We start from the raw sequence: 26,560 nt of genomic DNA, 5'->3' as shown, positions 1-26,560 counted from the left end.
TCACCACTCTATCCGATATAAAAAAAAAAGTTTTGCTTTAAGCTAAAAATTCACCCTACTAGTCCCCCCACCTCTCCTTACACACTTCCCTGACACTTCTCACGCCTTGCTCTTCTCTCTTCTTGGCTACACTGAGAAAAGTAGTAGCCATAGGCTACTGCCGGTATCAGTCAGATCCAGTGAGGAGGGAGTGGGGTATGTGACCAAGCCGCACTTTGTGTGTCTTTATTGATTCACACAGTCCAGCTCAGTAGTGCACCCATGCAGGTGCCCCCATAGCACATGGCTTGCTATGGGGGCATTTGGAAGAGAGGAGGAGTGGATAGTGCCAGCGGGGGACCACCAAAGAAGAGGAAAGGGATGGTTCTGTGCAATATTGTTGCATAGAGCAGGTAAGAATAACGTGTTTTTTTTTTTTTCTTCAAATTAAAAAAGATGAGTTTAATATCACTTTAACGTGTGTGCTGTGGCTGGTCATTGCAATGTCTTCTGTCTGGTCTCTATTTCATTGCCACTTACAACAGGAGACCTGCATTTTTCTGCATCCGTAAAAGGCGAGCCTGCAAAGAAAACACTTGTTTTCTATGTGCACATTCACACTGCACCATTCCCTCACTGCCTGGAAAACAGATAGCAGCCCTCATGCTACAATGGAGCATTGTAGCATGCAGGCAGTGCGAATGTGCCCAAAGTCTCTGAATCTATCTGTTGATCCTGCCACAGAAATTTGTAGGAATCCAAAACCTGTACTCTTGTGACAGTGCTGAAGCACGGTCCCTGAATTTTCCAGCAGCACAGTCACTCTTTTGTGAGGTGTTGCTCTCTAAAGTTACAACTGTATATTCTGGTGTTAGCTCTTCCTCTTAAAAAGAGCCATTGGATACCACTGTGGGAGCCGTAGTTTGAGGTACTTTCCACATGTCTGAGATGAGATCTACAGGTGCTGATGCAGCCCAGCCTTCAAAACACTTAAGAAAATACACTATATTGCCATAAGTATTGGGACACCCCTCCAAATGATTGGATTCAGGTGTTCCAATCACCTCCATGGCCACCGGTGTAAAAAATCAAGCACTTATGCAGGCCGTAGACGGTTAATTTTTCGGCCGTAAAACGAAAAGTCGGTCGTTCTGTTGCCACCAATGATTGTGAAAATTTGCAGTTTTTCGCAAATTTTCCAGCATGACCGATAAAAGAAATGAGGAACCGCAAAAATCGGCTGATGACATTGCCCCACTAACGGTGCGAAAATCGACCGATTATTCTTCCAGATGAAAATTTGGGCGATAAACGAACCGTCTGTGGCCTGCATAAGGCATGCAGACTGCTTCTACAAACACTTGTGAAAGAATGGGTCGCTCTCAGGAGCTCAGTGAATTTAAAGATTTCCTTTCTACTAAATATTCCACCATCACAGTTCGCAGAAGTCGCCAACTATCTGCAGAGTCAATAGCTAAAGACCTCCAAACTTCGTGTGGCCTTCAAATTAGCACAACGACCATGCGTAGAGAGCTTCATGGAATGGGTTTCCATGGCCGAGCAGCTGCATCCAAGCCTTACATCACCAAGTGCAATGCAAAGCGTCGGATGCAGTGGTGTAAAGCATGTCACCACTGGACTCTAGAGCAGTGGAGACATGTTCTCTGTATTGACAAATCACTATTCTCTGGCAGTCCAATGTGTCTGGGTTTGGCGGTTCCCGGAGGAATGGTACATGACTGACTGTATTATGCCAAGTGTACAGTTTGGTGGAGGGGGGATTATGGTCTTGGGTTGTTGTTTAGAGCTTGGGCTTGGCCCATTAATTCCAGTGAAGGGAACTCTTATGAAGTTGGCATACATTTTGGACAATTTCATGCTCTTAACTTTGTGGGAACAGTTTGGGGATGGCCTCTTCATGTTCCAACATGACTACTTACCAGTGCACAACACAAGGTCCATATAGACACGGATGAGCGAATTTGGGGTGGAGGAACTTGAGTGGCCTGCACAGAGTCCTGAGCTCAACCCGATAGAACATCTTTGGGATTAATTAGAGCGGAGACTGTGAGCCAGGCCTTCTTGTCCGACATCAGTGCCTGACCTCTCAAATGTGCTTCTGGAAGAATGGTCAAACGTTCCCATAGACACATTCCTAAACCTTGTGGACAGCCTTCCCAGAAGAGTTGAAGCTGTTATAGCTGCAAAGGGTGGGCCAACTCAATATTGAGCCCTACGAACTAAGACTGGGATGCCATTAGTTTGCATGTAAAGGCAGGCGTCCCAATACTTTTGGCAATATAGTGTATATTTTATGAAATGGAATAGAGCAAACCACTACAGTACATGACACTGTATGAAAGAACTACGAGGTTTGCATTCCTTTTGGTCTCCTTTTACACACCAACTGGGGTGAAAAATATCCTGTATGAGGTGAATGCCAATAATAATAATCAGGTTATGAATTTATTTATTACACAAACCTATTTTGTTTCCCCTATGTTTTACATGAAGACCTGGCTAGGGACAGTTGCTTTTGGGATAAACCATTTACATTGGCAAGGGTGCTTTGCAGGCCCGGACTGGCCCTAGGGCACACCGGCATTTGCCTGGTGGGCTGGGTTCTCCGGGCAGCATGTCCTAAGCATGATCAATCCTACACCCCGCCATGTAACGGCTCACACATGGCAATGATGGACAAGGAGCGGGATGCTGACGCCAGGGGTGGACTGACCATTTGACACTCAGGCACTGCCCGAGGTCCTGGGGTCAGTAGGGGGCCCCATGACAGTCTTCTGGAGGGATGGGGCAGGATGGATGGAGTAAGCAGGTTCTGGCTCCGGTCCTGAGAGGATAGAGAGAGAGACTGACAGAGACCGAGCGAGCCCGAGGAGGTAGACACTTTCCGCTTCGGTGAGAACTCAGGCTGTAACACTGGGAGGAAGGGTTGGAGAGCTGTGTGTATGGGGGGGGGGTCTGTATTTTATTTAGAGTTGGGTGCTGTGTGTGTTCTGGGGAAGGAGGGGGGGTGCATTGTACCATAATGGGAGACCCTTCATGTGTTCTAAGAGGGGGAAAGGAGAACTTGAACTCTGTTCACCTAGGTGAAGTGGGAACGGGTACCTGTTCAAAACTAGGTACCTGCCCTCCAAACCCCCCCTAAAAAAAAATGATATGCCAAATGTGGGAGGGGAGGAGAACTTAAATTGCAACTTCACCTTTTATATGGAGTTCCTCTTTAAGGAAGAAAGATAAGCATTGGCAGCCTCCATATTTTTCTTTCTTACCAGGTTCAGTTTAAAGAGCCACCAGCCTATTTAGGGCAGTGTAACTGTGTATGTATAAAACTCACCCCCAACCCACTGATCTTCTTCATTGATCCACTGCCACTTTTTCTCCACAGCTATTGGGATCTATATTTACCTCAATCCAGTGGCCCCGGGTTCTAGAATTTGTTTACATCTGTGAAGTTTTTCTCTGCACTGTCTGTACAGTGGCCTTTTACAGGAGTGTCTTCTGTGCATATTTGTCCTTGAGACATGGCCCCATGTATGTGGACTCAATCTGCCATAATACAGGCATACCATGGTTAATAAATTTCATTCGTTCTGCGGTATCTTTTGTATAGTGAAACATTCATAAACTGAAACGCCGTTTACCATAGGAATGTATTGAAAACCAATTAATCCGTTCCTGAGGTCATAAAAAAGTAAACGCTACTAAAATACCGCATGAGTTATTTTATCAAGTCATGCGGTATTTTAGTAGTGACAACCATGTGTTAATGTTTCAGCTGTCAGCGGGGTTCCCCACTGACAGCTGAATGTAAAAGAATTGCCAGCTATTAAAAAAATAAATGAAAAAACGGCTTGGGGTCCCCCCCAAAGTGTAAAAAAAAAAAAAGGCCATGGGGGTCCCCCCAAAATCCATACCAGACCCTTATCCGAGCATGCAGGTCAGGAAAGGAAGGGGGGGGGGGCAAGTGAGTGCCCCCCCCCCCCTCCTGAACCATACCAGGCCACATGCCCTCAACATGGGGGGTGCTTTGGAGCAGGGGACTCTTCCCCACAACCCTGGCTGGTGGTTGTGGGGGTCTGCAGGCAGGGGGCTTATCCGTATATGGAGGCCCCCTTTAACAAGGGGGCCCCCAGATCTTGGTCCCGCTACTCATTCACAAAAAAACAAAAAGTGTAGTGTGAAAAAAGACAGGACACGGACTAAAGGAATGTCCCCCGCAGTAGATCCAACGTCAATCACGATGGTTTTTTTTTTTTTTTTTTTAAATCTTGGCGTGGGAGTTCTCCTCAAAATCCATACCAGACCCGAAGGGCTTGGTATGGATGGAAGGGGGGACCCCACGCTGTTTTATTTATGTTGCCGGTTTTTAAATGTAATTTACCGCCCCTTTTTGGGTTTTTTTCTCTTCACTATAGCTCAGAGATTCAGCTGTCACTTCCCCCAGTTAAAAGAAAGTTTAGTTTCCTTCTAGTTTTTCCCCCCCCAAGTTAAAAGAAACCATGTTTCCTTTAACTCCAGGGAAAGTGACAGCTAATTCTGTGAGCTAAGAATCGGCACCGAAATACACTTCGTACTGCGAAGAAAATTCGTAAACCGAGGCATAATTTTCAATGAATTTTCATTCATTAACCGAGGCGTTTGTAAACCGAGGTACACCTGTACATCTTAAAGGTATAGCTGCCTGTGGGCAGGAAATGCTGTGATCCTTGTTTTTTCAGCATTCCTCTCCAGAGGCCATAAAGCTTTACACATGCAGGGGAAAGCACCAGTTACATTTTAGTTACAGCTCTTTCAGTAGCATATAGTTGTTTCCTTTTTTTTTTTTTCCTCTGCTGATCTGTTTGACTGACAGAACTAAGGAAAAATACCCAACACCTCTGGGTATGAAGGAACATGTGACTTGCTCCCTAATAACCCAGGTAAAAACACTGGTGCTGGTGATTGACTGCTCTGTAATCCAATGCTCTCTTATGTCATGTCCTCAACTCTGTGTGATTTGAAGCTTACAAATGGCTTCTCTTTGTCATTGCCAACAGCCAGATAGATTGGGGGGGGAGAGAAAATGTTTATGGGCAACAGATGGTGCTACTAATAAAGTAAACTTATTGTGATGACCTTCTTGGAGAAAACACAGGTTCACATTTTCTATCATTTTATAGTGATCCTGTCACAACAGGCTCAAACTCGAATAAGAAATCTGTCAAAAACCTAATGGGGGTTTCTCTTGTGGATCAGCTGCCCTCTTACAGTACCTGCTACATGATATACACTTTCTTTATACAATGCAAACATTCTTCCCAAACATCATGTTGAAAATGACCGAGCCACCTAGCATGGAACATTAGTATGCCGGAATCTCATATAACCGATGGAGCTGTTCAAGGCCTGAAGGACCAATCTGAAAAACCTTTTCAAATTTGGGCCCTCTGGATCCTATACATAAAATCCTTGACCTCTGATGCTAGGACTCCTTTGAAATGAACCTGAAGCCTTTAAATTCAATCCCTGGGGGGGAAAGAAGGTCTCCCTTTCTCCATCCCCCCTCATATGAATAATACAAATATGTATGTATATAGTGAAGGAGATAAGTATTTGATCCCCTGCTGATTTTGAATGTTTGCCCACTCACAAAGAAATGATCAGTCTAAAAATCAAATGGTAGGTGTATTGTAACACAGAGAGAGAATAGCAACAAAAAATTCAAAAGAAAAGCATGTCTAACAAATTATGCACTGATGTTCATGAGGGAAATAAGTATTTGATCCCCTATCATTCAGAAGGATTTCTGGCTACCAGGTGTCTTTCATAAGGTAACAAGGTGAGATTAGATGCAGTCTCTTTAAGGGAGTACTGCTAATCTAATTTTTTTACCTGTATAAAAGACACCTGTCCACAGGAGCAATCAAACAATCAGATTCCAAACTCTCCACCATGGCAAAGAGCAAAGAGCTTGCCAAGGATGTCAGGGACAAGACTGTAGACCTACACAAGGCTGGACTGGGCTACCAAACTATCGCCAAGCAGCTTGGTGAGAAGGTGACAACAGTTGGTGCAATCATTTGCAAATGGAAGAAACACAAAACAACTGTCAGTCTCCCTAGGTCTTGTGCACCATGCAAGATCTCACCTTGTGGAGTGTCAATGATCATGAGAACAGTAAGGAATCATCCCAGAACTACACGTGAGGATCTTGTCAATGATCTTCAGGCAACTGGGACCACAGTCACCAAGAAAACAATTGGTAACACACTACGCCGACAAGGATTGAAATACTGCAGTGCCTGCAAGGTCCCTCTGCTCAAGAAAGCACATGTCCAGGCCCATCTCAAGTTTGCCACTGAACATCTGAATGATGCAGGGGAGGACTGGTTGAAAGTGTGGTCAGATGAGACCAAAATCGAGCTCTTTGGCATCAACTCAACTCGCTGTGTTTGGAGGAGGAGGAATGCTGCCTATGACCCCAAGAACACCATCCTAACTGTCAAACATGATGGTGGAAACATTCTGCTTTGGGGGTGTTTTTCTGCTAAGGGGACAGGACAACTGCACCGCATCAAAGGGACGATGGACAGGGCAATGTACCCTCAAATCTTGGGTGAGAACCTTCTTCCCTCAGCCAGGGCATTGAAAATGGGTCGTGGATGGGTGTTCCAGCATGAAAATGACCCAAAACACATGGCCAAGGCAACAAAAGGAGTGGGTCAAGAAGAAGCACATTAAGGTCCTGGAGTGGCCTAGCCAGTCTCCAGACCTTAATCCTATTGAAAATCTGTGGAGGGAGCTGATAGTTCAAGTTGCCCAACGTCAGCCACCAAACCTTAATGACTTGGAGAGGATCTGCCAAGAGGAGTGGGCCAAAATCCCTCCTGAGATGTATGTGAACCTGGTGGCCAACTACATGAAACGTCTGACCTGTGTGATTGCCAACAAGGGATTTGCCACCAAGTACTAAGTCATGTTTTTTTCCCTCATGAACATGCAAATCAGTGTATAATCTGTTAGACATGCATTTCTTTTGATTTTTTTGTTGCTATTCTGTCTCTCAGTGTTAGAATACACCTACCATTTGATTTTTACACTGATCATTTCTTTGTGAGTGGGCAAACATTCAAAATCAGCAGGGGATCAAATACTTATTTCCTTCACTGTATGTATGTGTGTATATGTATGTATGTATGAATGTGTGTGTGTGTGTGTGTGTGTGTGTATATATATATATATATATATATATATATATATATATATATATATATATATATATATATATTTATATTTTTTATTCATATGACTTTACCCCCTCTTCCGATCTTGCCTTATACCACCCTTATCTTTGTTGAGGGGACTGTTTCCCACCCCACACTTCTTCCTCATCATTCCCTTTTCCTTTAACCCATAAATGTGAAATGTGACCCAAAACTGGGGAAACGGCCATATGAAGTTTTTTTTCTTCAGTTTGTTAGGAATTCTATGGATTCTGAGTGTTTATTCTGTTTAGTTCTGTGAACAATTATTTGTACGTATTTAGATTCACATTGTCTGCTATATGTAAATGACACTGAGAAGATACCAATAATAAACTTCCTGTGCTCAAAGGACTGGATAAGGCATATGTGAAAGGATCTTCATAGACCTTAGCATTCGAACCAATACGGCAGTACTGTGCAGCCCCCTGAGGGCTGGGGTAGCCCAATATGGTACTTGAAAATAAGAAAGGAAAAGAGGCGCACAAGCCTTGTGTCTTTTACCTCAATAAATCATACAAAATAGCAGATGCATACTCACAAACAGCAAATGTAAACAGGCATATCATGACCGACAATGGTCCATGGTCTGAAAAGGTTCTCAAGTCCCACATGTGAAAAGGACACTTAGGAATGGCTGACGTGTTTTTGAGGTGCAATCCCCTCTTCATCAGAGCCTACCTGTAAATGACTGCAATGTGAGATGTCAGACTGCATGTTTAATCCTGTCTCATTTCCATCTAGATAAAGAAAAAAAACTTGCATAAGCGAAGTCTGTAAAAGGTGTTTATTTTTAGTGGCTTATGTCTTAACTTTGCCACATTGCTGATTTATGGCTACAGCAGGTACCCGACACTTCGGGTGTGTCTTGCTCCACTTCTGCGTTCCTGGCTTCCATGTCACTACAGGGCATTTGAGACAGCAGGAAGAACAGCAAGAGCAGGTATTTAGCAGATCTGAAAGTGTTTGTTACCTGCAGTGGCCAGAGATCATCAGCATGGTAGAGTTTTAAGACATGCTGCCAGAAAGGCAAGTATGCAGCAGCTTTTTTCCAGGTTGGGCTTACTTTAGTTTTGACCAGGTAGTGACAGGGTCCATTTAACAGAAAACACAATTTCTAGTTTCATCCTTATGCTTGCAAGCATGTCCCCACAGGAGATAGTGTGCGTGTTTTGTTTTTTTTTTTTTTTTTTTTAGTCTTTTACATCTTTTTCAAAATTCTAATGTGACTTAGTCATCACAGTATATGTACTATTTGTTTCAGTTAATGTAGAGTATGATACCAGGAAAATAGTACATTTTAATTGACAAATGTGGACATGCACTTTTTAGGTTGCAATACTGTGGATTATCCAGAGTATAGTTTGCAAATCTATCACAAACCTTAAAAATATCTGTGCATATAAAATAAATACATAAGCGAATTGCTACTTTCAAATGAAGATTGTCAGAACAGTTGGTATATCGGGAGATAATGTCTTTTAGAATTTTATGTAAATCTCAACTGTGGAATGTGGAAAGTTCCACCATAGGTGTCATTCCGATGCCAATTGATGTGAGTTATCCAATGGTACCTGTATATTAGCAGCTTCCTGACACTGCAGCTCTGCAAACCTTTGAGCTGTTGTCTTTTCAGAGTAATGCTGCTCAAGCTTGAAAATTCAGTCAAATCCCAAGCTCAGTGGACATCATCTGAGCAGAGTAACCAACCCCTAGATGGGGTTTCCACTTTCCTGTTGAAAGTGTGGTGGCTGAATAGTTGGAGGCTTAGGTGTTTGCCTGGGTAAATTCAAAAGTGTCTGATATGCTTCCACTCGGTAACAGAGTTCTATAAATTAGTGCTGCAGAATGACACAACCCCACAAGATACATCTATCAATTATTTAAGTACTTGTTTTAATTTATATAAATAGGCATCAAAAAGCTAAAATGTCTCCATCAAAAAAAAACCCACAAGTAGTACAGCTTTGCCAACTCATGCATGTTTCCTCATGTTTGACCCTTTTTTGCAAACACAGTAAAATGTTCCTGACAGAAATCCAGTGAGCTCTTACAAGAGAAGTGTAGGGTTAAAAAGAAACAAAAAAAAAAAATTAAATCCTCACCTATGTTGCTGAAGTGGTTTCCTGCTAGCTCTAAGACCGGGAACTGAGCAATCAAGTAACTGCTGAAATAGCTGTTCGTTTTCACTGAGCAGAGAGTGGTGGCTGTTAGTGGGGTGGAGGGGGCAGGAACAGCAGTCTTAAAGTGATTGTAAAAGCTCAAGGTATTTTACCTTCATGTATTCTATGCATGAAGGTAAAAAACCTTCTCTGTGCAGCAGCCCCCCTAATACTCCTCCTAAGCTTGGTCTTAGTCCAGTGATCTGCACTGGAGTCTCAGCTATCTCTGAACTCCCTCTCCATCAGTTGAGACAACAGTAAGCCAATGAGAAAAGAGAGGGCGGGACTTTTAGCCGTGGCTGTGTGTGTGAATGGAAACATGGAGCAGCTGCTGGGGAATGTGCATACTTGGGTGCCCCTGACAGGTGGGAGAGGCCAGGAGCACCAACGTCGGACCCGAGAGGAGGATCCGGACTGCTCAGTGCAAAATCTCAGCACACAGCAGATAAAGGCGTGTGTGGGGGTTTTTTTTTTTTTTTTTTTTTAATTTAAGCCTTTAGTATCACTTCAAGCTCTCATTGGCACGCTGAGAGGCTGAGCCAACTGCCGGTTGGCCATCTGGGTGGATGTCAACAGGTTCTTGCAGAGCCTGGACCCGGTTCTGTGATGTCCTGCAACTGTGGGATTTAGCATGCTGTTGGCTTAATCTGGGTCACAGGAGTGCAAAAATTAGTCCTTTGACCCACATGAGAAGTATGGCCAAAAAAGCTTTGATCATACTTCTCCTTTTAAAACCTCCTTTACAGAGAACTGGACAGTGCAGTCTCCTCAAACAGGAAGATGGGATCCCTACTGGCAGATCAACAGATTCTGTGTTTTCAAAGTGACAAAATATAGAAAAATTTGGATGTGTTTGAGGAAAGCATTAAAAGTTTTTTTTTTTTTTTTTTTTTTTTTTTTTTTTTCCCCTGGTCATACACACAAGATATATTGAGTCAAAACTGGGAGAAATGAAAATGAAAATTCTGCCTCGCATTTGAGAGATGTTCTTCCATATGCACTCACTGGCCACTTTATTAGGTACACCTTGATAATACCGGGTTGGCCCCCCTTTTGCCTGCAGAACTGCCTTAATTCTTTGTGGCAGAGATTCAACAAGGTGTTGAACATTCCTCAGAGATCTTGGTCCATATTGATATGAGTTAATGTTCCCTTTCTCTCAACTGGAACCAGTCTGCCCATTCTCCTATGACATCAACAAGGCATTTTCGCCCACACAACTGCCGCTCACTGGATATTTTCTCTTTTTCGGCCCATTCTCTGTAAACTCTAGAGATGGTTGTGCGTGAAAATCCCAGTAGATCAGCAGTTTTTGAAATACTCAGACCAGACTGTCTGACACCAACAACCATGCCACATTCAAAGTTACTTAAATCCCCTTTCTGACCCATTCTGATTCTTAGTTTGAACTTCAGCAAGTAGTCTTCACCACGTCTAGATGCCTAATTGCATTGAGTTACTGCCGTGCGATTGGCTGATTAGCAATTTGTGTTACCAAGCAACTGTACAGGTGTACCTAATAAAAACATGGACGAGTGTATTTTGTGGAAGGCTCCTTGCTGTCTTCCTACTTGTGCCTAGCACTCTAGCAAAGTCAATAATGTAGTTTGGAAAGTAACATTTCAGATTGGTTGTCCAGCCTTTTCTGAAGGAGCCCACTCATAACCACCATTTGGTGATTATTGAAGGGTATGTACAAGTCAGTTTAATATACCGTATTTTTCGCTCCATAAGACGCACTTTTTTCCCCCCAAAAAAGGGGGGAAAATGTCAGTGCGTCTTATGGAGCGAATATAAAGCGGCCGGTCCGGTATTTCTGCCGCCACCATGTCAGAATACCGGGCCGGCCGCTCAGCTGTTCTCTCCTGCAGGGCCTTACCTGTTCCTCGCTCCAGCGCTGCACAGTCTTCCCGCGCTGGCTTCTGTGACAGCCGGGTGTCCACTGCGCATGTGCTGGGCTTTGTGAATGATCCGCTGTCTTCTGGGACACATGACAGGTCCCAGAAGGCGCCGGGCCATTCACAAAGCGCAGCACATGCACAGTGGACACCCGGCTGTCACAGAAGCCAGCGCGGGAAGAAGAGGGAAGGACAACTCCGCAGAAGTGGGAGCGGGTACCTGTCAAATTCAGGTACCCGCTCCCCCTCCCTCCCTAAAGGTCAGCAGTCTCTGGTCATCCCCTGCACTGTCTGCAGTCTCTGGTCATTCCCTGCACTGTCTGCAGTCTCTGGTCATTCCCTGCACTGTCTGCAGTCTCTGGTCATTCCCTGCACTGTCTGCAGTCTCTGGTCATTCCCTGCACTGTCTGCAGTCTCTGGTCATTCCCTGCACTGTCTGCAGTCTCTGGTCATTCCCTGCACTGTGTCCGCAGTCTCTGGTCATTCCCTGCACTGTGTCCGCAGTCTCTGGTCATTCCCTGCACTGTGTCCGCAGTCTCTGGTCATTCCCTGCACTGTGTCCGCAGTCTCTGGTCATTCCCTGCACTGTGTCCGCAGTCTCTGGTCATTCCCTGCACTGTGTCCGCAGTCTCTGGTCATTCCCTGCACTGTGTCCGCAGTCTCTGGTCATTCCCTGCACTGTGTCCGCAGTCTCTGGTCATTCCCTGCACTGTGTCCGCAGTCTCTGGTCATTCCCTGCACTGTGTCCGCAGTCTCTGGTCATTCCCTGCACTGTGTCCGCAGTCTCTGGTCATTCCCTGCACTGTGTCCGCAGTCTCTGGTCATTCCCCTGCACTGTGTCCGCAGTCTCTGGTCATTCCCCTGCACTGTGTCCGCAGTCTCTGGTCATTCCCCTGCACTGTGTCCGCAGTCTCTGGTCATTCCCCTGCACTGTGTCCGCAGTCTCTGGTCATTCCCCTGCACTGTGTCCGCAGTCTCTGGTCATTCCCCTGCACTGTGTCCGCAGTCTCTGGTCATTCCCCTGCACTGTGTCCGCAGTCTCTGGTCATTCCCCTGCACTGTGTCCGCAGTCTCTGGTCAATCCCCTGCACTGTGTCCGCAGTCTCTGGTCAATCCCCTGCACTGTGTCCGCAGTCTCTGGTCAATCCCCTGCACTGTGTCCGCAGTCTCTGGTCAATCCCCTGCACTGTGTCCGCAGTCTCTGGTCAATCCCCTGCACTGTGTCCGCAGTCTCTGGTCAATCCCCTGCACTGTGTCCGCAGTCTCTGGTCAATCCCCTGCACTGTGTCCGCAGTCTCTGGTCAACCCCCTGCACTGTGTCCGCAGTCTCTGGTCAACCCCCTGCACTGTGTCCGCAGTCTCTGGTCAACCCCCTGCACTGTGTCCGCAGTCTCTGGTCAACCCCCTGCACTGTGTCCGCAGTCTCTGGTCAACCCCCTGCACTGTGTCCGCAGTCTCTGGTCAACCCCCTGCACTGTGTCCGCAGTCTCTGGTCAACCCCCTGCACTGTGTCCGCAGTCTCTGGTCAACCCCCTGCACTGTGTCCGCAGTCTCTGGTCAACCCCCTGCACTGTGTCCGCAGTCTCTGGTCAATCCCCTGCACTGTGTCACTATTTTCACCTGCTGGATTTACCTTTTTTTTTTTTTCCCTTTTTTTAAAAGATTTTTTCTTTTTCTTTTTTTTTAAAGTAATGTGTTTCCTCTTAAGGTACAGACATTTTGGATCCATTTTCTTTTTTCTGGTACCAAACGTGATTATATATAACATCTTGCAGCGGCAATCTTTTCAACAGCTCTTATGAGTTTGTTGTTTGTCATGTTTATACGTGTCAAACATGCCTCTTTTTGCTTGATTGCAATGTTAAATTAATTACAATATGGGCACCCAGCTATTTTCTCAGTTTGATTTTTGTATGTCACATGTTTAGGTTATAAAGCTGCTAATGATGCATAAATGCTCATACATTGCTCCATGATCCCATTTCTGAATAAGCTCTGGGAGCGTTGTTAAACACATCAGGCGGCACGGCTTTGGGGGGAGCTGAAGCTGAGGCCGTCTTCCACTTACACTGCACTTTGGGCTGTCAGTGCGGCATCTTCACACCACATAGTGTAAATACCTGTCTACTATTTATATAAATAGTTAGATAGGCCTTTATGCTGCATACCTAATCCTTAGGGGAAATTTGAAGAGTTTGTACAAACAGGTTGAAATGTGTGTGGCCACATCTAAGCATGTCGAGGTTGGGTCCCTTTTATAAACTCTTATTCCTGGATGAAGCCCTGTGCATAATAACAGCCCTCTTGTGTCAAAGCCATTCTGCACATTATTGCTCCATGTGGTATCTTTAAATCTATTAGGCCTTGTTCACACTAGTATGATTTCAGATGCAATTTCAGTCACACAGAATTGCACAACAATGGAAGTTGTGTTATGTATATGACATCTATTCACATCAATGCAGCACAGTGTGTTTTTGGAAAAGGTACATTTGCTTCTTTGGCACGGTTGCAACTCGATTATGGCCCTATAGACTTTTGTGTTAAATAAAAACCGTAATGCCACACTACAAAATCTCACTAAAAATTAGGTCAAGTTGCAGATGCACTAATGTTAACCTAGCCCTATACTGCACTGTTTAATTTATTAGAGGGTTACGTAGACCTGGTTAATTTTGTTTATGTTCGCAGATAAACCAAAATTGCCTGAAAATTACACCGATGAAACCTGGCAAAAACTGAAAGAAGCTGTTGAAGCCATTCAAAATAGCACTTCAATAAAATACAACTTGGAGGAATTATATCAGGTGAGTTTAACAAATCTTGTGAGTATAGGTTGGTTGTCCATAAAGTGGAGTTCCAGCCATTTTTAGTGTTTATTAAAAGTCAGCAGCTACAAAAACTGTGGCTACTGACTTTTAATAAACACACACTTACCTGTCCCAGGGTCCAGTGATGTTCTCACCCATGTGGTCCCTTCTCTCCGGCATCTCAACTGTGGGCACCAAGGTGTGACTGCTTGCGGCTTCACAGCCTGGTGCCCACTGTGCATGCGCGAGTCGTGCTGTGCCTCCTGATTAGTCTGTTCGTCTCCTGGGGACCTGTGAAAGGGACCAGGAGACTGCTGGAGGGAGCATGGGGCCGAACTTCCGACTCAATTTGCCGTGGTGAACTGACCCGGAAGTGGGAGCGGGTACCTGTCAGACAGGTGTACTCCCCCCCCAAAAGGTGCCAAATATGGCGGTGGAGGGGGAGGAGGTAAAGAAGCGGAGCTTCCACTTTTGAGTGGAACGCTGCTTTAAATGGCTGTATTCTGCCTCCAGTGGTATGCTGTGGTGCCTTCACTTGTAGAATAAAGTAGGATCAGTGCTTTATGGGGAAAAAAATGTGTTCATCCCTTTCATATTTTAAAAATAGAGGTACAGACTTCAGATGCTGACAAGTGTTCTTACTTGCCAGGTGTTGTTTATATCCTGTGGTATTTTTACATCCTTTTAAAATGTAGTGTGCATACTGAGCCATCCACATTAATTGCCCTCCAAAGCCTATGTCTTAAGCTTAGGACCGGAATAGTAATTTTTTTCTGGTTAAACACAGCATGTTCACAGTGATTTCAGGACATGTGAATTTAAAGATTGTCAGACTGGAATAGTAGAAACTCCCTAATTTTCTTCCATTTACAAATGGGAGTTCTGATTTGAATTGCAGCATGCCTGTTTCATGGCATTGGTTTGGAAACAATTGCAGCTATTAGAACAACATTACACCTCCTGAACACGTTATTTCAGGATCACAAAAGCCGTGGCAGCCTGTGTATTTCACAGGTTTCCTTCAAGCACTACCATATATGTTACCCTGTGATTGGACTCTTAAAGAGACAATCTTTTGTCTTACTAAACCCACAACAGTAAAATCAGTCTGTATATGCAGTAAAATATGCTTGTTATACTCGCTGTTGAACCTAAGGGGTTTATCCTCTGCATGGTGTAAAAAGGCTGTTTGATCCTGTCTTCTCGCATCTTCCCTTTCTTCTTAAGTCCCCTATTTGTTTGCTGATGGTACAGAGCCCTAGGAGGCGCTCTGTACATGCTCAGTTTAGTGATTAGCAAAGGGCCAATCAGCCCTGTCCAGACAGAGGGTCATGGGTCATGCAGACTCACAGGACAGTCAGAGGAAAATGAACTCTTCCCACAAGCTTTAACTAGTGCTCAGCTGCACACTAGTAGAAGTCACAAGATTACGATTTACTGCTGATGAGAAACAGTATTTTGCAGGTTATATTTCCTAAAATAATTGCATTTACATGTTATGTGTACTGTAGGAGACCCGATATAGTGAATGCAGGGTCCTGGGTTTAGTAACACTAAGATTTGTATTTAAAGAATTGTCACAGTTCTTCCATATATGTTTGGTGTCCCTGGATACTTGTGGACTGTACTGCTGGATGCAGTGCAGAAAGAGCAACAGGGCAGAGCCGGAAAGGAGCCCCATTCGCAAAGGCACTGTCATCTTTGCCCTGAATGGGCAAGATGAAAGTGTCTCTTTAATACAAAGTTGTGTTTTGTTTTTTTTGTATTATTATTATTATTTAGGTCAATGTAGCTTGTGCTATTGATGTTTATTATTTATTTCAGGCTGTTGAGAACCTTTGCTCTTATAAGATCTCTGCAAACCTCTACAAACAATTGCGACAGATTTGTGAGGACCACATTAAAGCACAAATTCACCAATTCAGAGAATATCCTTTTTGTTGGGACTTTTAAATCCGAACTCCCTTATGCTGTTATATAGTTATTAAAAATCATCAAATATGGTTTAAAAGGTTTTTTTTTTTTTTTTACTTTGTTAATCTTTTTAGTGAAGCATTTATTTAATCACTGTCATAGCGGACATGGGGGTCACGTGATCAGGAACCACTTTAATTAGTGGAGTGAGGTGGGGGATACCGTAGCTGACCCCACCTCTCCCCATACTAAGCTTTTTCAGAGAATGGAAGTAAATACCTTGTGCTTCCATCTATGGAGGAGCTTGTGACTGGGTTGGGTCCCATAATGCTCCATAGCTGGAAAGAAGACAAATATGTGTTGCTGAGGAGGGTTAAGTTAACCAGTTGCAGACTCTGGGTGTGTTGGGCACACCCAAAAAAAGTCATTATACACAGGGCATGTGTAGGACTCGGTTCACACTGCTGCTACTTGGAAGACCCCAAGTCGCATGACATGTGAAATCCCATGTTTAGTCAATGAGAGCTGTCTTAATTTGCACTACTGTAGTCGCTCCGACGTTTGAAAAGGTTCCTGTACTACTTCAAAGAGACTTCTATCCAACCTGTTCCCATAGACTTTAACGGAAGTCATCTCCTCATTTATATTGATGTGATTAGGATCCGACATAACCGGAAGATTACCCAGGCTAAGATGCATGGCATGCAATCAGGCATCAAGTCGCCAGAAAGTCACCTGAGAAAGTCGCCCAGTATGTAAGCAGTAGTGTGAACTGAGCCTAACATGTCCAGTCCTTCTGCCCTGCTAATAGTACCTCCCCTGTCCCAGTACTGTGCAATTCAACCCTGATTAGTCAAAGTTGCATTGCCAGTATACAGAGAAGGTTTTGACAGCTGGAGCTGTCAAAGAAAAGCAGTGTGGGAATGTTTAGCAACAACATTGCTCAATGTGAATACAGAATCAAACAAAGAAACTATGTTTCAGTTTGTATTTTTCTGTTCATGTTCAGATCAAAGTGATCAAACTTCAATTTGCAGATTAAGTCAGTTAAAGCAACCTGATAAGTAAATTAAAAAAAGACTTATTTTTTTTTTTTTTTATTGTAGTAAATGTTCCTTTAAAACAAAAACCCTTGCTAACCCTTAGTTTACTCTAAACAGCCTTAATTAACTTTTATTTTCTTGCTAATTTTTTTTTTTTATTATCAAAGAGATACTAACCCTAAAAATGTTTTTTTATGTTCATACATTAATTGCGTGAAGGTAAAAAAACATTTTTAAATTCCATGTGCTCTCCCTTCCCTGTGTGAAGGGGAAGAGGGGAGAAGAGATCAGAGCTGTGGATGGCTGCATCTCTTCTCCCCTCACTTCCTCTTCACACAAGGACTAAAACCGCAGCAAGAGCCATTGGCTCTGTGTTTTGTTTTGGTTTTTTTTTTTTCTTTTAAATTAAAAAAAAAATTCTGCCTTTTATTAACGCTTAAAAGGATAAGTTCACCTTTTGTCAAAAATTAATAAATGCACATTTTCATTTTTTGTTGCAGTAGCCTGGAAAGCATCGTACCAGCATTAAGTAGATCACTGGTGCCATTCAGGTCTCTTGCAGACCTGTCTTTTTTGTTTTTTTTCAAAGTCCACAAAGGTGCGAAAAAACAACCCGCAAGTGAACAAAAAAACGTGCAAGCGCAAAACACAAACACCAAAAAGTGCACTTAGGGTTGTGCCTTAGTCCTCTACCCTGATCCCCTGGGGCGCAAGGCTCCTGACGGGGACAAAGGTTTCCACGTGATCCACCTAGCCAAAAGGCCTGGCGGACCCCTTTCCTTGTGGCTAGCCAAAGCCGAGTACTAGGTTAGGGAGCTTTCCTGAAGAGAGACCCCCCCCCCACCCCCAGGAACAGGGGAGAAAGGAAGAAAGGAACCTAGTGCCCACACATCCTCCCCCCTAGACTTCAGGGCAGGCCCGAGGACCCACACCCTCCATCCTAGTGAGGAAAAAAACACACACAAAAGTGAAAGGTGACATAACAGTGGGTAGAAAAATAAATAAGTGGCCGTGCAATTGTGCATTGGCTAGGCTCAGAGACCTGTAGCAAAACAAATTGCCCTGGACTTGGCTAAAAGGAGCAGTGTGGAAAAAGTATTTAGAACAGTGACCATGTGCACTTTTCACACTTTGGATCCCACTCCCATGTGCAACTAAGAGCACCGCTGAGGCGACCGCTCTCGGGGGGGGGGGGGGGGGGGGGGCACTGCTCTGCGGACTCTCTGCCTCCGCGGCCCCTGCAGACCTGTCAGTATATCTGCTGACATATACTGACAGGAATAATTAATGAACTACCAGGGCGTTCCACAGTGTCGTGGTAGTTCATTGAGAACTACAAGCCATCAGCTGCTAAGGCTCGTGAGACTTGTAGTTCATTCATTCACAAATCTCAGTGAATGAATGACGCAGGTGTGTGGACTGAGCCATGCATGGCCAAGCTGTTTTTTAAATAGTGACAGCTTGTATGGGGAACTTCTCCCTGAGAATCGGGCAGGGGCTGCAGCTTTGGGAACACGTTCCACCCTAAAAACTGGTGAAACATGTAACATGTTCCCAAAGGTGAACTTATCCTTTTAACTAATATTTAAACCTTTTTTTTTTTGGTTAATATTTTTACACCTTTAACCACTTGCACTCCTGAGGATTTACCCACCTTCCTAACCAGGTCATTTTTTGCGTTACAGTGCTGCGTTACTTTAACTGACAATTGTGCGGTCATGCAACGCTGCACCCAAATGAAATTTACTTCCCTTTTTTTCCCCCCACAAATTGAGCTTTCTTTCGGTGGTATTTGATTGGCTGTGCGGTTTTTAATTATATGCGCTATAAAAAAAAAAAAACTATTTTGTGGAAAAAACAGTATTTTTGACTTTTTGCTATTAACCGCTTCCCGGCCGCCCTATAGCAGAAATTCTGTTACAGGGTGGCACGGGTGCGCATTTCCGGGTAGGAGGCACGCGAGCACTACCCATGCTTCCATTTGCGGCTGTCAATCACCAGGTTATGGCCGGTGATTACTTACCGGCGCCTGGTGATTGCCGAGGATCTCCGACGGGGAGGATAACGGTTTGTAAACAAAACCATTCTCCTCCCTGTCAGCTCGTGCACACTTCTTTGGATGGCTGTGCACAGCCATGCAAAGCAGTGTGCTTACAGTGAAGCACACGGACAGAAGACAAAGTGAAACAGCACACAGTTAACCCTTTGATCACCCCTCATGTTAACACCTTCCTGCCCAGTGCCATTAGTACAGTGTCAATGTTTTTTTTTTTTTAAGCACTGATCAGTGTATTGGTGTCACTAGGGATGTCAGTGACACCAGGTCAGTTCCCCCCAGTGTCAGAATGTCCACCGCAGTCCCACTATAAGTCACTGATTGCCGCCATTACTAGTAAAAATATATATATTAAAAAAAAAAATCCCAGTGTATATATACCGCCATTTGTAAACACTATAACTTTCACGTAAACCAATTAATTTACACGTTTTGAAATTTTTTTTTTTTTTTTTTTTTAGCAAAGATGTAGTAGAATACATTTTGGCCTTAATTTATTATTTAAATTTTTTTTACTAGACCTGTTTAACCGTTTCAATACCGTGCAATTTTACACCTTCCTGCCCAGGCCATTTTTCAGGTTTCAGCGCTCTCACACTTTGAATGACAATTGCGCGGTCATACAACATTGTACCCAAACTAAAATTTTATCATTTTCTTCACACAACTAGAGCTTTCTTTTGGTGGTATTTAATCACCACTGGGGTTTTTATTTTTTGCTAAATTAACAAAAAAACCAAAAATTAAAAAAAAAACAACACATTTTTCTTTGTTTCTGTTATAAAAGTTTACAAATAAATAATTGTTCTTCATAAACTTAGGCCGAGATGTATTCTGCTACATGTCTTTGGTGAAAATAACCCAAATTAGGATGTATTTTTTAGTTTGTAGGAAAGTTATAGAGTTCACAAACTATGGTATAGATCTGAATATTGATCAATCCTGAAGTACTGACGGCCAATCTAATTTCTTGAGGTCCAAGAATGTCAGAATAGTACAGATATCCCCAAATGACCCCTTTTTGCAGAGTAGACAGTCCGACGTACTTCATAAGAGGCATGGCGAGTTTTTTGAAGTTGTATTTTTTTGTCATAATTTTTCGGAAAATGAAAAAATTAAAAACATTATTTTCACTATTTTTTTTTTTTTTTACATACTGTCACCAGTGCAGTACAGTGTCATCATATAACTGGCATGGCGGTGAACAGGGACACTGACTGGTGACAGTATGAAAAAAAAAAATATATATATATTTTTTTTAAATTTTTTTTTTATTTTTTTATTCTATTTAATTTTTTATTACATTTTTTTTTTATTTTTTTTAAGATTTTTTTTCATATTTTACTATGACCAAAGTAGTACATTGTTACCATAGTAACATTGTACTACTTTGGGGAAGTGATCAGTATTTTTTTTTTTTACACAATTTGCTTATAGCAAAGAATGACTTTGCTATAAGCAAGCATTTGACTAAATGAAATCGATTCATTCAGCTTTTTTTTTTTTTTTGTGCTTAGCTGTGATTTGGTCACAGCTAATCACATGACATGTGCATGTGATTAGCTGTGACCATTCACAGCTAGGCACTAGTATACAATGGATGGCATCATGAATGAAGCCATCCATTGTATACAACTGTCATGTGACCTGCTGTGATTGGTCACAGCAGGTCACATGGTACCAGCAACGGGAGCCGGTACTCGGATCTGTCATTGGCCGTGTCCCAGGTGCACGGCCGGTGACAGATCGCACTGCTGCGCCGCTCTGCATTAGCGCAAACTGCGCATGTGCGGGAGCACGCCAAATGGCGTGCACCCGGAGTGGAGAAGCACATCTGAAGCCGCCAAACGGCCATTGGCCGGGCGGCTAATGGTTAATAGCAAAAAGTCAAAAATAGTTTTTTTTTCTCAAAATTGTTGGTCTTTTTTTTTTTCATTTATAGTGCAAAAAATAAAAAATGCACAGGCGATCAAATACTACCATAAGAGCTCAATTTGTGGGAAAAAAAAGATGTAAATTTCATTTGGGTGCAGCGTTGCACAAATTCACAATTGTCAGTCAAAGTAATGCAGTGCCGTCATGCAAAAATGGCCTGTTCAGGAAGGAGGGTAAAGCCTCCGGAGGGCAAGTGGTTAAACATGTCCATTAAAAAAAAAAATCAAATTTCGTCAAATTTAATCCAAAATGTTTTCTGCTACATGTCTGTGCTAAAAAAAAAAAAAAAAAAAAAAAAAATCCCAACACGTCTAAAGTAATTGGTTTATGTGAAAGTTATAACGTTTACAAATGGTGGTATATATACTGACATTATATATATATATATATATATATATATATATATATAAGACCTGGCAACCTACCCTCTAAAATAATTGCTAAGAGAATTCATGGAAAAAGGCGTTTACGAGTGACGACCCATGCAATCGCCAAGGGTTGGATACGACTGAATGGATATATATATATATATATATATATATATATATATATATATATATATATTTAATAGTAATGGCGGCGATCAGCGACTTATAGCGGGACTGCGGTGGACATTCTGACACTGGGAGGAGCTGACTTGGTATCACTGCACTGACACTGTACTAATGGCACTGGGCAGGAAGGGGTTAACATGAGGGGCGATCAAAGGGTTAACTTTGTGCTGTTTCGCTATGTCCTGCGTTTGTGCTTCACTGTAATCACGCTGCTTTGCATGGTTGTGCTGTGCACAGCCATCCAAAGCAGTGTGCACGAGCCAAAAGGGAGAACTGTCTTGTTTACAAACGGTTATCCTCCCCGTCTGAGATCCTCTGCAATCCCCGGGTGCCGGCGAGTAACCACCGGCCGGGACCCAGTGATTGACGGCCGCGAATGGCGACATGGGTAGTGTGCGCGCCTCCTACTCAGAAATGCAAAATCACATATATTCATATAAATCACACAGTATTTCTGCTATAGGGCAGTCAGGAAGCGGTTAACCTATATTTACAAATTTCACATTAAAAAAACGAAAATGGGGAAAAAAAACCACCCCACTTTACTTAATTTGTAAACAACTTTGTGTAATTTTAAACAGGCCAAATTACAGAATAAAATGTGCACTTGTTATATGCAACAACACTGTTTATTATTTAAACTAACAGTTGTTTAAGGATTGCGAGAAAAAGTCATTGTTTTCAAGAAACCCCACATAAAGAAAGCCTTGCCCTTTTAAAAAAAGCAATATATGTATTATGTTTTTATCTTAAGTATTGACAGAGTTATCACTGAATAAACAGGTCCATAGCAGAAATGTAAAAATTGCTCAGGTCCTTGGGGGTGAACAGGTGTGAGAGGCGGAGTGGTTAAAATCATCTTGTCACTGTATTATTATTCCTACTGCTAGCATTTGACACTCCTTTAAGTATGCAGCAGATTTTTTTTTTTTTTTTTCTCTCGCTATTTAAAAAAAAAAAAAAAAAAAAAAGTATTTTACATCTTGAAGTTGATTTAGTTTCTGCTGGCGTTCTTAAATTGCAATCTATTTTGTTCGTTTGTGTTCCCTTAATACATTCTTTACAGATTCATTGGATAGTGTTCTTTTCCTAAAGAAAATAGATAAGTGCTGGCAGGATCATTGCAGACAAATGGTAGGTTATTTTTCATCCTCCCTTTTTTTGCATATTTGGTAAAAGGAGAGCATTGTTGTACCTTTAATGCGGTCATGCAGTGCTGTACGCATACGAAAGTTATTTCATTTTTTTCACACAAATAGAGCATTTCTTTTAATGGCATTTGATCACCGCTGGTTTTTTTAAAAAACATGTTTGCGATATAAACAAAAACAGATGCAATATTTAAAAATAAATATCAATATTTTTTAATTTCTGCTATAAAATATATCCAGTAAAAAAATATATAATTTCTTCATACATTTTTGGCCTAAATGTATTCTACGTGTCTTTGATAAAAGAAATCCCAGTAAGTGTATATTAATTGGTTTGCATGAAAGTTAGTATCTACAGCTTTGGCCAAAAATATTAAGACTGACACAAATATTAATTTTCACAAAGTCTGCTACCTTAGTTTTTTATGATGGCAGTTTGCATATTCACCAGAATGTTATGAAGAGTGATTAGATGAATTGCAATTAACTGTTCCTCTTTGCCATGAAAATGAACTTAATTCCAAATAAAACGTTTCTCTTACGTTCACTGACAGACACAGTGTCTTCCTCTTTAACACTAACGGAGTAGGATCAGGACACTAGGCAGAAAAATAGACTTGGCACCTCCTATGGGCAGTCCTCTCGGGATGTAAGCACCCCTCTCTGCTATAGGTCTCCTGTCTTTCTGCCTAGAGTCTCAGGAGTATGGACGTGAAGTTTTTTTCTGGGACTTGTGATTCCACAACCTTTCCTTTTTTTAATTTTTTTTTTTTTTTTTATTTTTCCTGGATTTTTGTGTTTCTGCAGATATCTTCTATCAACAGTTGGGCTGGGCAATGGGTTGGATAACCTAGATCCAGTGGTCACCCCTGTCTGACCAACTAGCGCGTACAGACTGCCAGCTCCACGCTTGCTCGGCCACCACTGTGCCCTATTGACTGGGGTGGCCAGTGAGTTTAACGCCTCGTGGGGACGCATGTATGTCACTGGGCGCCTGTAGTCTGTGTTACAGTGTACCCCTGGCCGACAGCAGGGATGCCACAGTGGAGGCTTGGGCTTAGGCTGGGAACCATATTCCAGACTGGAACCTGGTAGTGCGAACTAAATCTCTCCTCCTGTGTTCTGGGGCTAGAGGGGGCATTGTCCTGCAGTGGGGGGGAGAAGAATGGTGGTGGGCTTCATGTGGCTTGGATGGCCGGCGGCCATGTTATTGTAGCCGCAGTGGCCATTTTCTTGGAGGTTTCTGGCCAACAGCCTCCCGTGGGTACCTTGGCAGTTCCTGGAGGTGGTGGTGAGTCCTCCCTGGGGGTCTCTCTCTCCCCTCTCCCGACTAGGAGGGTCCAGATGACCTCTTGCGGCGGTGTCTAGCTGCGGGGCAATGTTCTCATGGAAGCCTATGCTGTACCTCCAGGGCCCCCTCTGGAGGTTCTTGGTCCCTCAGTTCCCCTAGACGCATTGCCAGCCGTCCTAAAGACGTTCGTGTCCTGTGTTTAGGTGGCAGTTGGCCGCAAGGTGAGCAAGAAGTGCCCCCCTGCCATCGCCCTTGTCTTCGGATGATTCAGATCCCGTCACCGTGTTGGTCCAGGGCTTTAGGGTACATTTGTGATGCCGCCCTTGATGCAGCTCCACTTTTCTCCAAACTATCCATCCTTAAGAAAGCTCTGGAGGACCTGCCCTTTCGGGGCGACCATCTTTTTGGCTCTACCCTGGATGACATAAAGAACTTTACTTGGGGCAAGAGTACCGTCCTCCCTCAGGCCAAGAATGGGAAGGAACCTCGTCGGAAGTTGGGGCCAGCATTCATGGCACATAAATGCATTTTTATTTGTCCCTCCGGCTCTGCATCCAAGAGCTCCAGCCCCTTCAAGGCCCCCCGCAGGTGCCATCAAGTGTCCCTGGCCCTAGAAGCCCGCAGATAAGTCTCCATCTGCAAGAAGGTTTACCCCTACCTGCTTCCAGAGTGGAGGGGTGACTTTGCAGATTTCTGGGCCAGTGGACCTCTCATTCATGACAAGTGGGTCCACGAGATCATTCTTTCAGGATACAAAATAGTTTTATTCCCTTCTCCTGGATAGATTTTTTTTTTATTTTGTTTTCCCCCTCCTATCTGTGGCTTTCACCAGAGCTCCTGCAAGCCCTCTACGGGACTGTGCAGGAACCGCTGCTCTGTGGAGTGGTTGTCCCAGTACTCGATTTGGAGCGCTTTCGAGGTTTTTACTCCAATCTGTTCACAGTTCCCGAGGAGGACGGGGTTTGCCCGATTCTGGACCTCAAGGCCTGGAATGTCTTCATGCGGGTTCACATGTTCAAGATGGAATCCATTTGCTCCATGGTGGCTTCCCTCCACCAGGGAGATTTCCTGGCCTCCTTGGACTTTAAGGATGCTTACCTGTACATCCCCATTTGCGAGGGGCATCAGCGCTTTCTACGCTTTGCCATCAGGGACGCACAATATCAATTCATGGTGTTGCCTTTTTAATCTGGCCTCCACATCCCGGGTGTTTACCAAGGTCCTAGCCCCGGTCCTGGCCTTATTGTGACAACGGCGAATTGCAGAGACTCCGCTCCTCGTTACTAGACAGTGTGGAGGTCACCATGTGCCCTCTACAGGACTTAAGGTGGATCCTGAACCTCAGTAAGTCGGTGTTGACTCCACCCAGGTGCCTTGAGTACCTGAGGCTTATTCTCAATTCGGAGCAGGCCATGGTGTTCCTTCCATCAGAGAAATCTTTGAAGCTCCAGTCGGCGGTTCGGCAACTCTTGGCTTGCAGGCAGCCCTCTGCTTTTTTGCATGCGGCTGTTAGGCTTGATGGTGGCTACCTTCGAAGCTGTTCCGTATGCCTAGTTTCATACAAGAACACTGCAGAAGGAAATCCTGTCAAAATGGAACAGGGCGTCCGCCTCCTTGGACCTTCGGATTCACCTGGAACTGACGAGGGCCTCCCTTCTTTGGTGAATGAGGTCCCCGGCTTCAGAAGGTAAAGTCCTTCCTCTCCGTTCACTGGACTGTGGTCAAGACCGATGTCAGCATGTAGGACTGGGGAGGAGTCCTGGGATCGGACTCTGCTCAGGGTTGCTGGACTCTGCGGGACGCCCACTTAGACATCAATATCCTGGAGTTTCGGATGATCAGGTTGTTGCTGACACATTGGATGGATGGTCTGTCTGGTCTGCTGACTAGGATTTGGTCAGACAATGCCACTGCGGTGGTGTATGTCAATCATCTGGGGGGCACGAGAAGTGCAGCAGCGGTGCTGGAGGCATCTCCCATTCTGCAATGGGAAGAGAGGTTTGTTCTGGCTCTGACTGCTGTACACATTCCAGGCATCAAACTGGCAAGCTGAATATCTCCGCCATCAGACACTGGATCAGGGCGAGTGGTCCCTACATCTGGAACGTTCCACGGTTCGTTACACCATCGTTGGATCCCCTGTTGGAGGCAATGGATTTGCTGGTGGCTGTGTGGGATCGGTACACTCATCTACGCCTTCCCAACCCCCCTACTGATTCCTTGTTTGCTATGCAGGATAAAGGCTGAAGTGATCCCAGTCATCCTCATTGCATCGGACTGGCCTCGTCCGTGGTACACCGACATGGTGCGATTAGTGGTGGAGGCTGCCTCTTCGGAAAGACCTGTCTCAAGGGCAGGTATTCCACCATGCTGTTCCGTTGCTGGCTTTAATGGCTTGGCTATTGAGAGACAGGTTCTGAAGGACAGGTTGTTGTATGGCTCGGCGATTCCGACTGTGTTGAAAGCCTTTTAGTCTACACTCCCGGAACATTTATCATCGCACTTGGA

General features: G+C 43.9%; 1 protein-coding gene across 1 annotated transcript in view; it reads left to right on the top strand.

Annotated features, from left to right (window-relative positions):
* Positions 1-26,560, top strand: part of LOC149456248 (cullin-4B-like) — a gene marked incomplete at its 3' end in the record, with an annotated part of 76,540 nt that overhangs the window by 2,406 nt on the left and 47,574 nt on the right. Inside the window, exons 3-5 of the mRNA XM_089685167.1 lie at positions 13,990-14,105; positions 15,933-16,037; positions 22,676-22,744. Coding sequence (XP_089541293.1) covers positions 13,990-14,105; positions 15,933-16,037; positions 22,676-22,744 — 290 coding nt within the window. The remainder of the gene's footprint in view (positions 1-13,989; positions 14,106-15,932; positions 16,038-22,675; positions 22,745-26,560) is intronic.

This window comes from Staurois parvus, unplaced genomic scaffold (assembly GCF_062004578.1).
Source record: "Staurois parvus isolate SC_StPar_1 unplaced genomic scaffold, SC_StPar_1.0 ptg000365l, whole genome shotgun sequence".
NCBI classification, from domain to species: domain Eukaryota; kingdom Metazoa; phylum Chordata; class Amphibia; order Anura; family Ranidae; genus Staurois; species Staurois parvus.
This window is presented reverse-complemented; position numbering and strand designations above follow the sequence as displayed.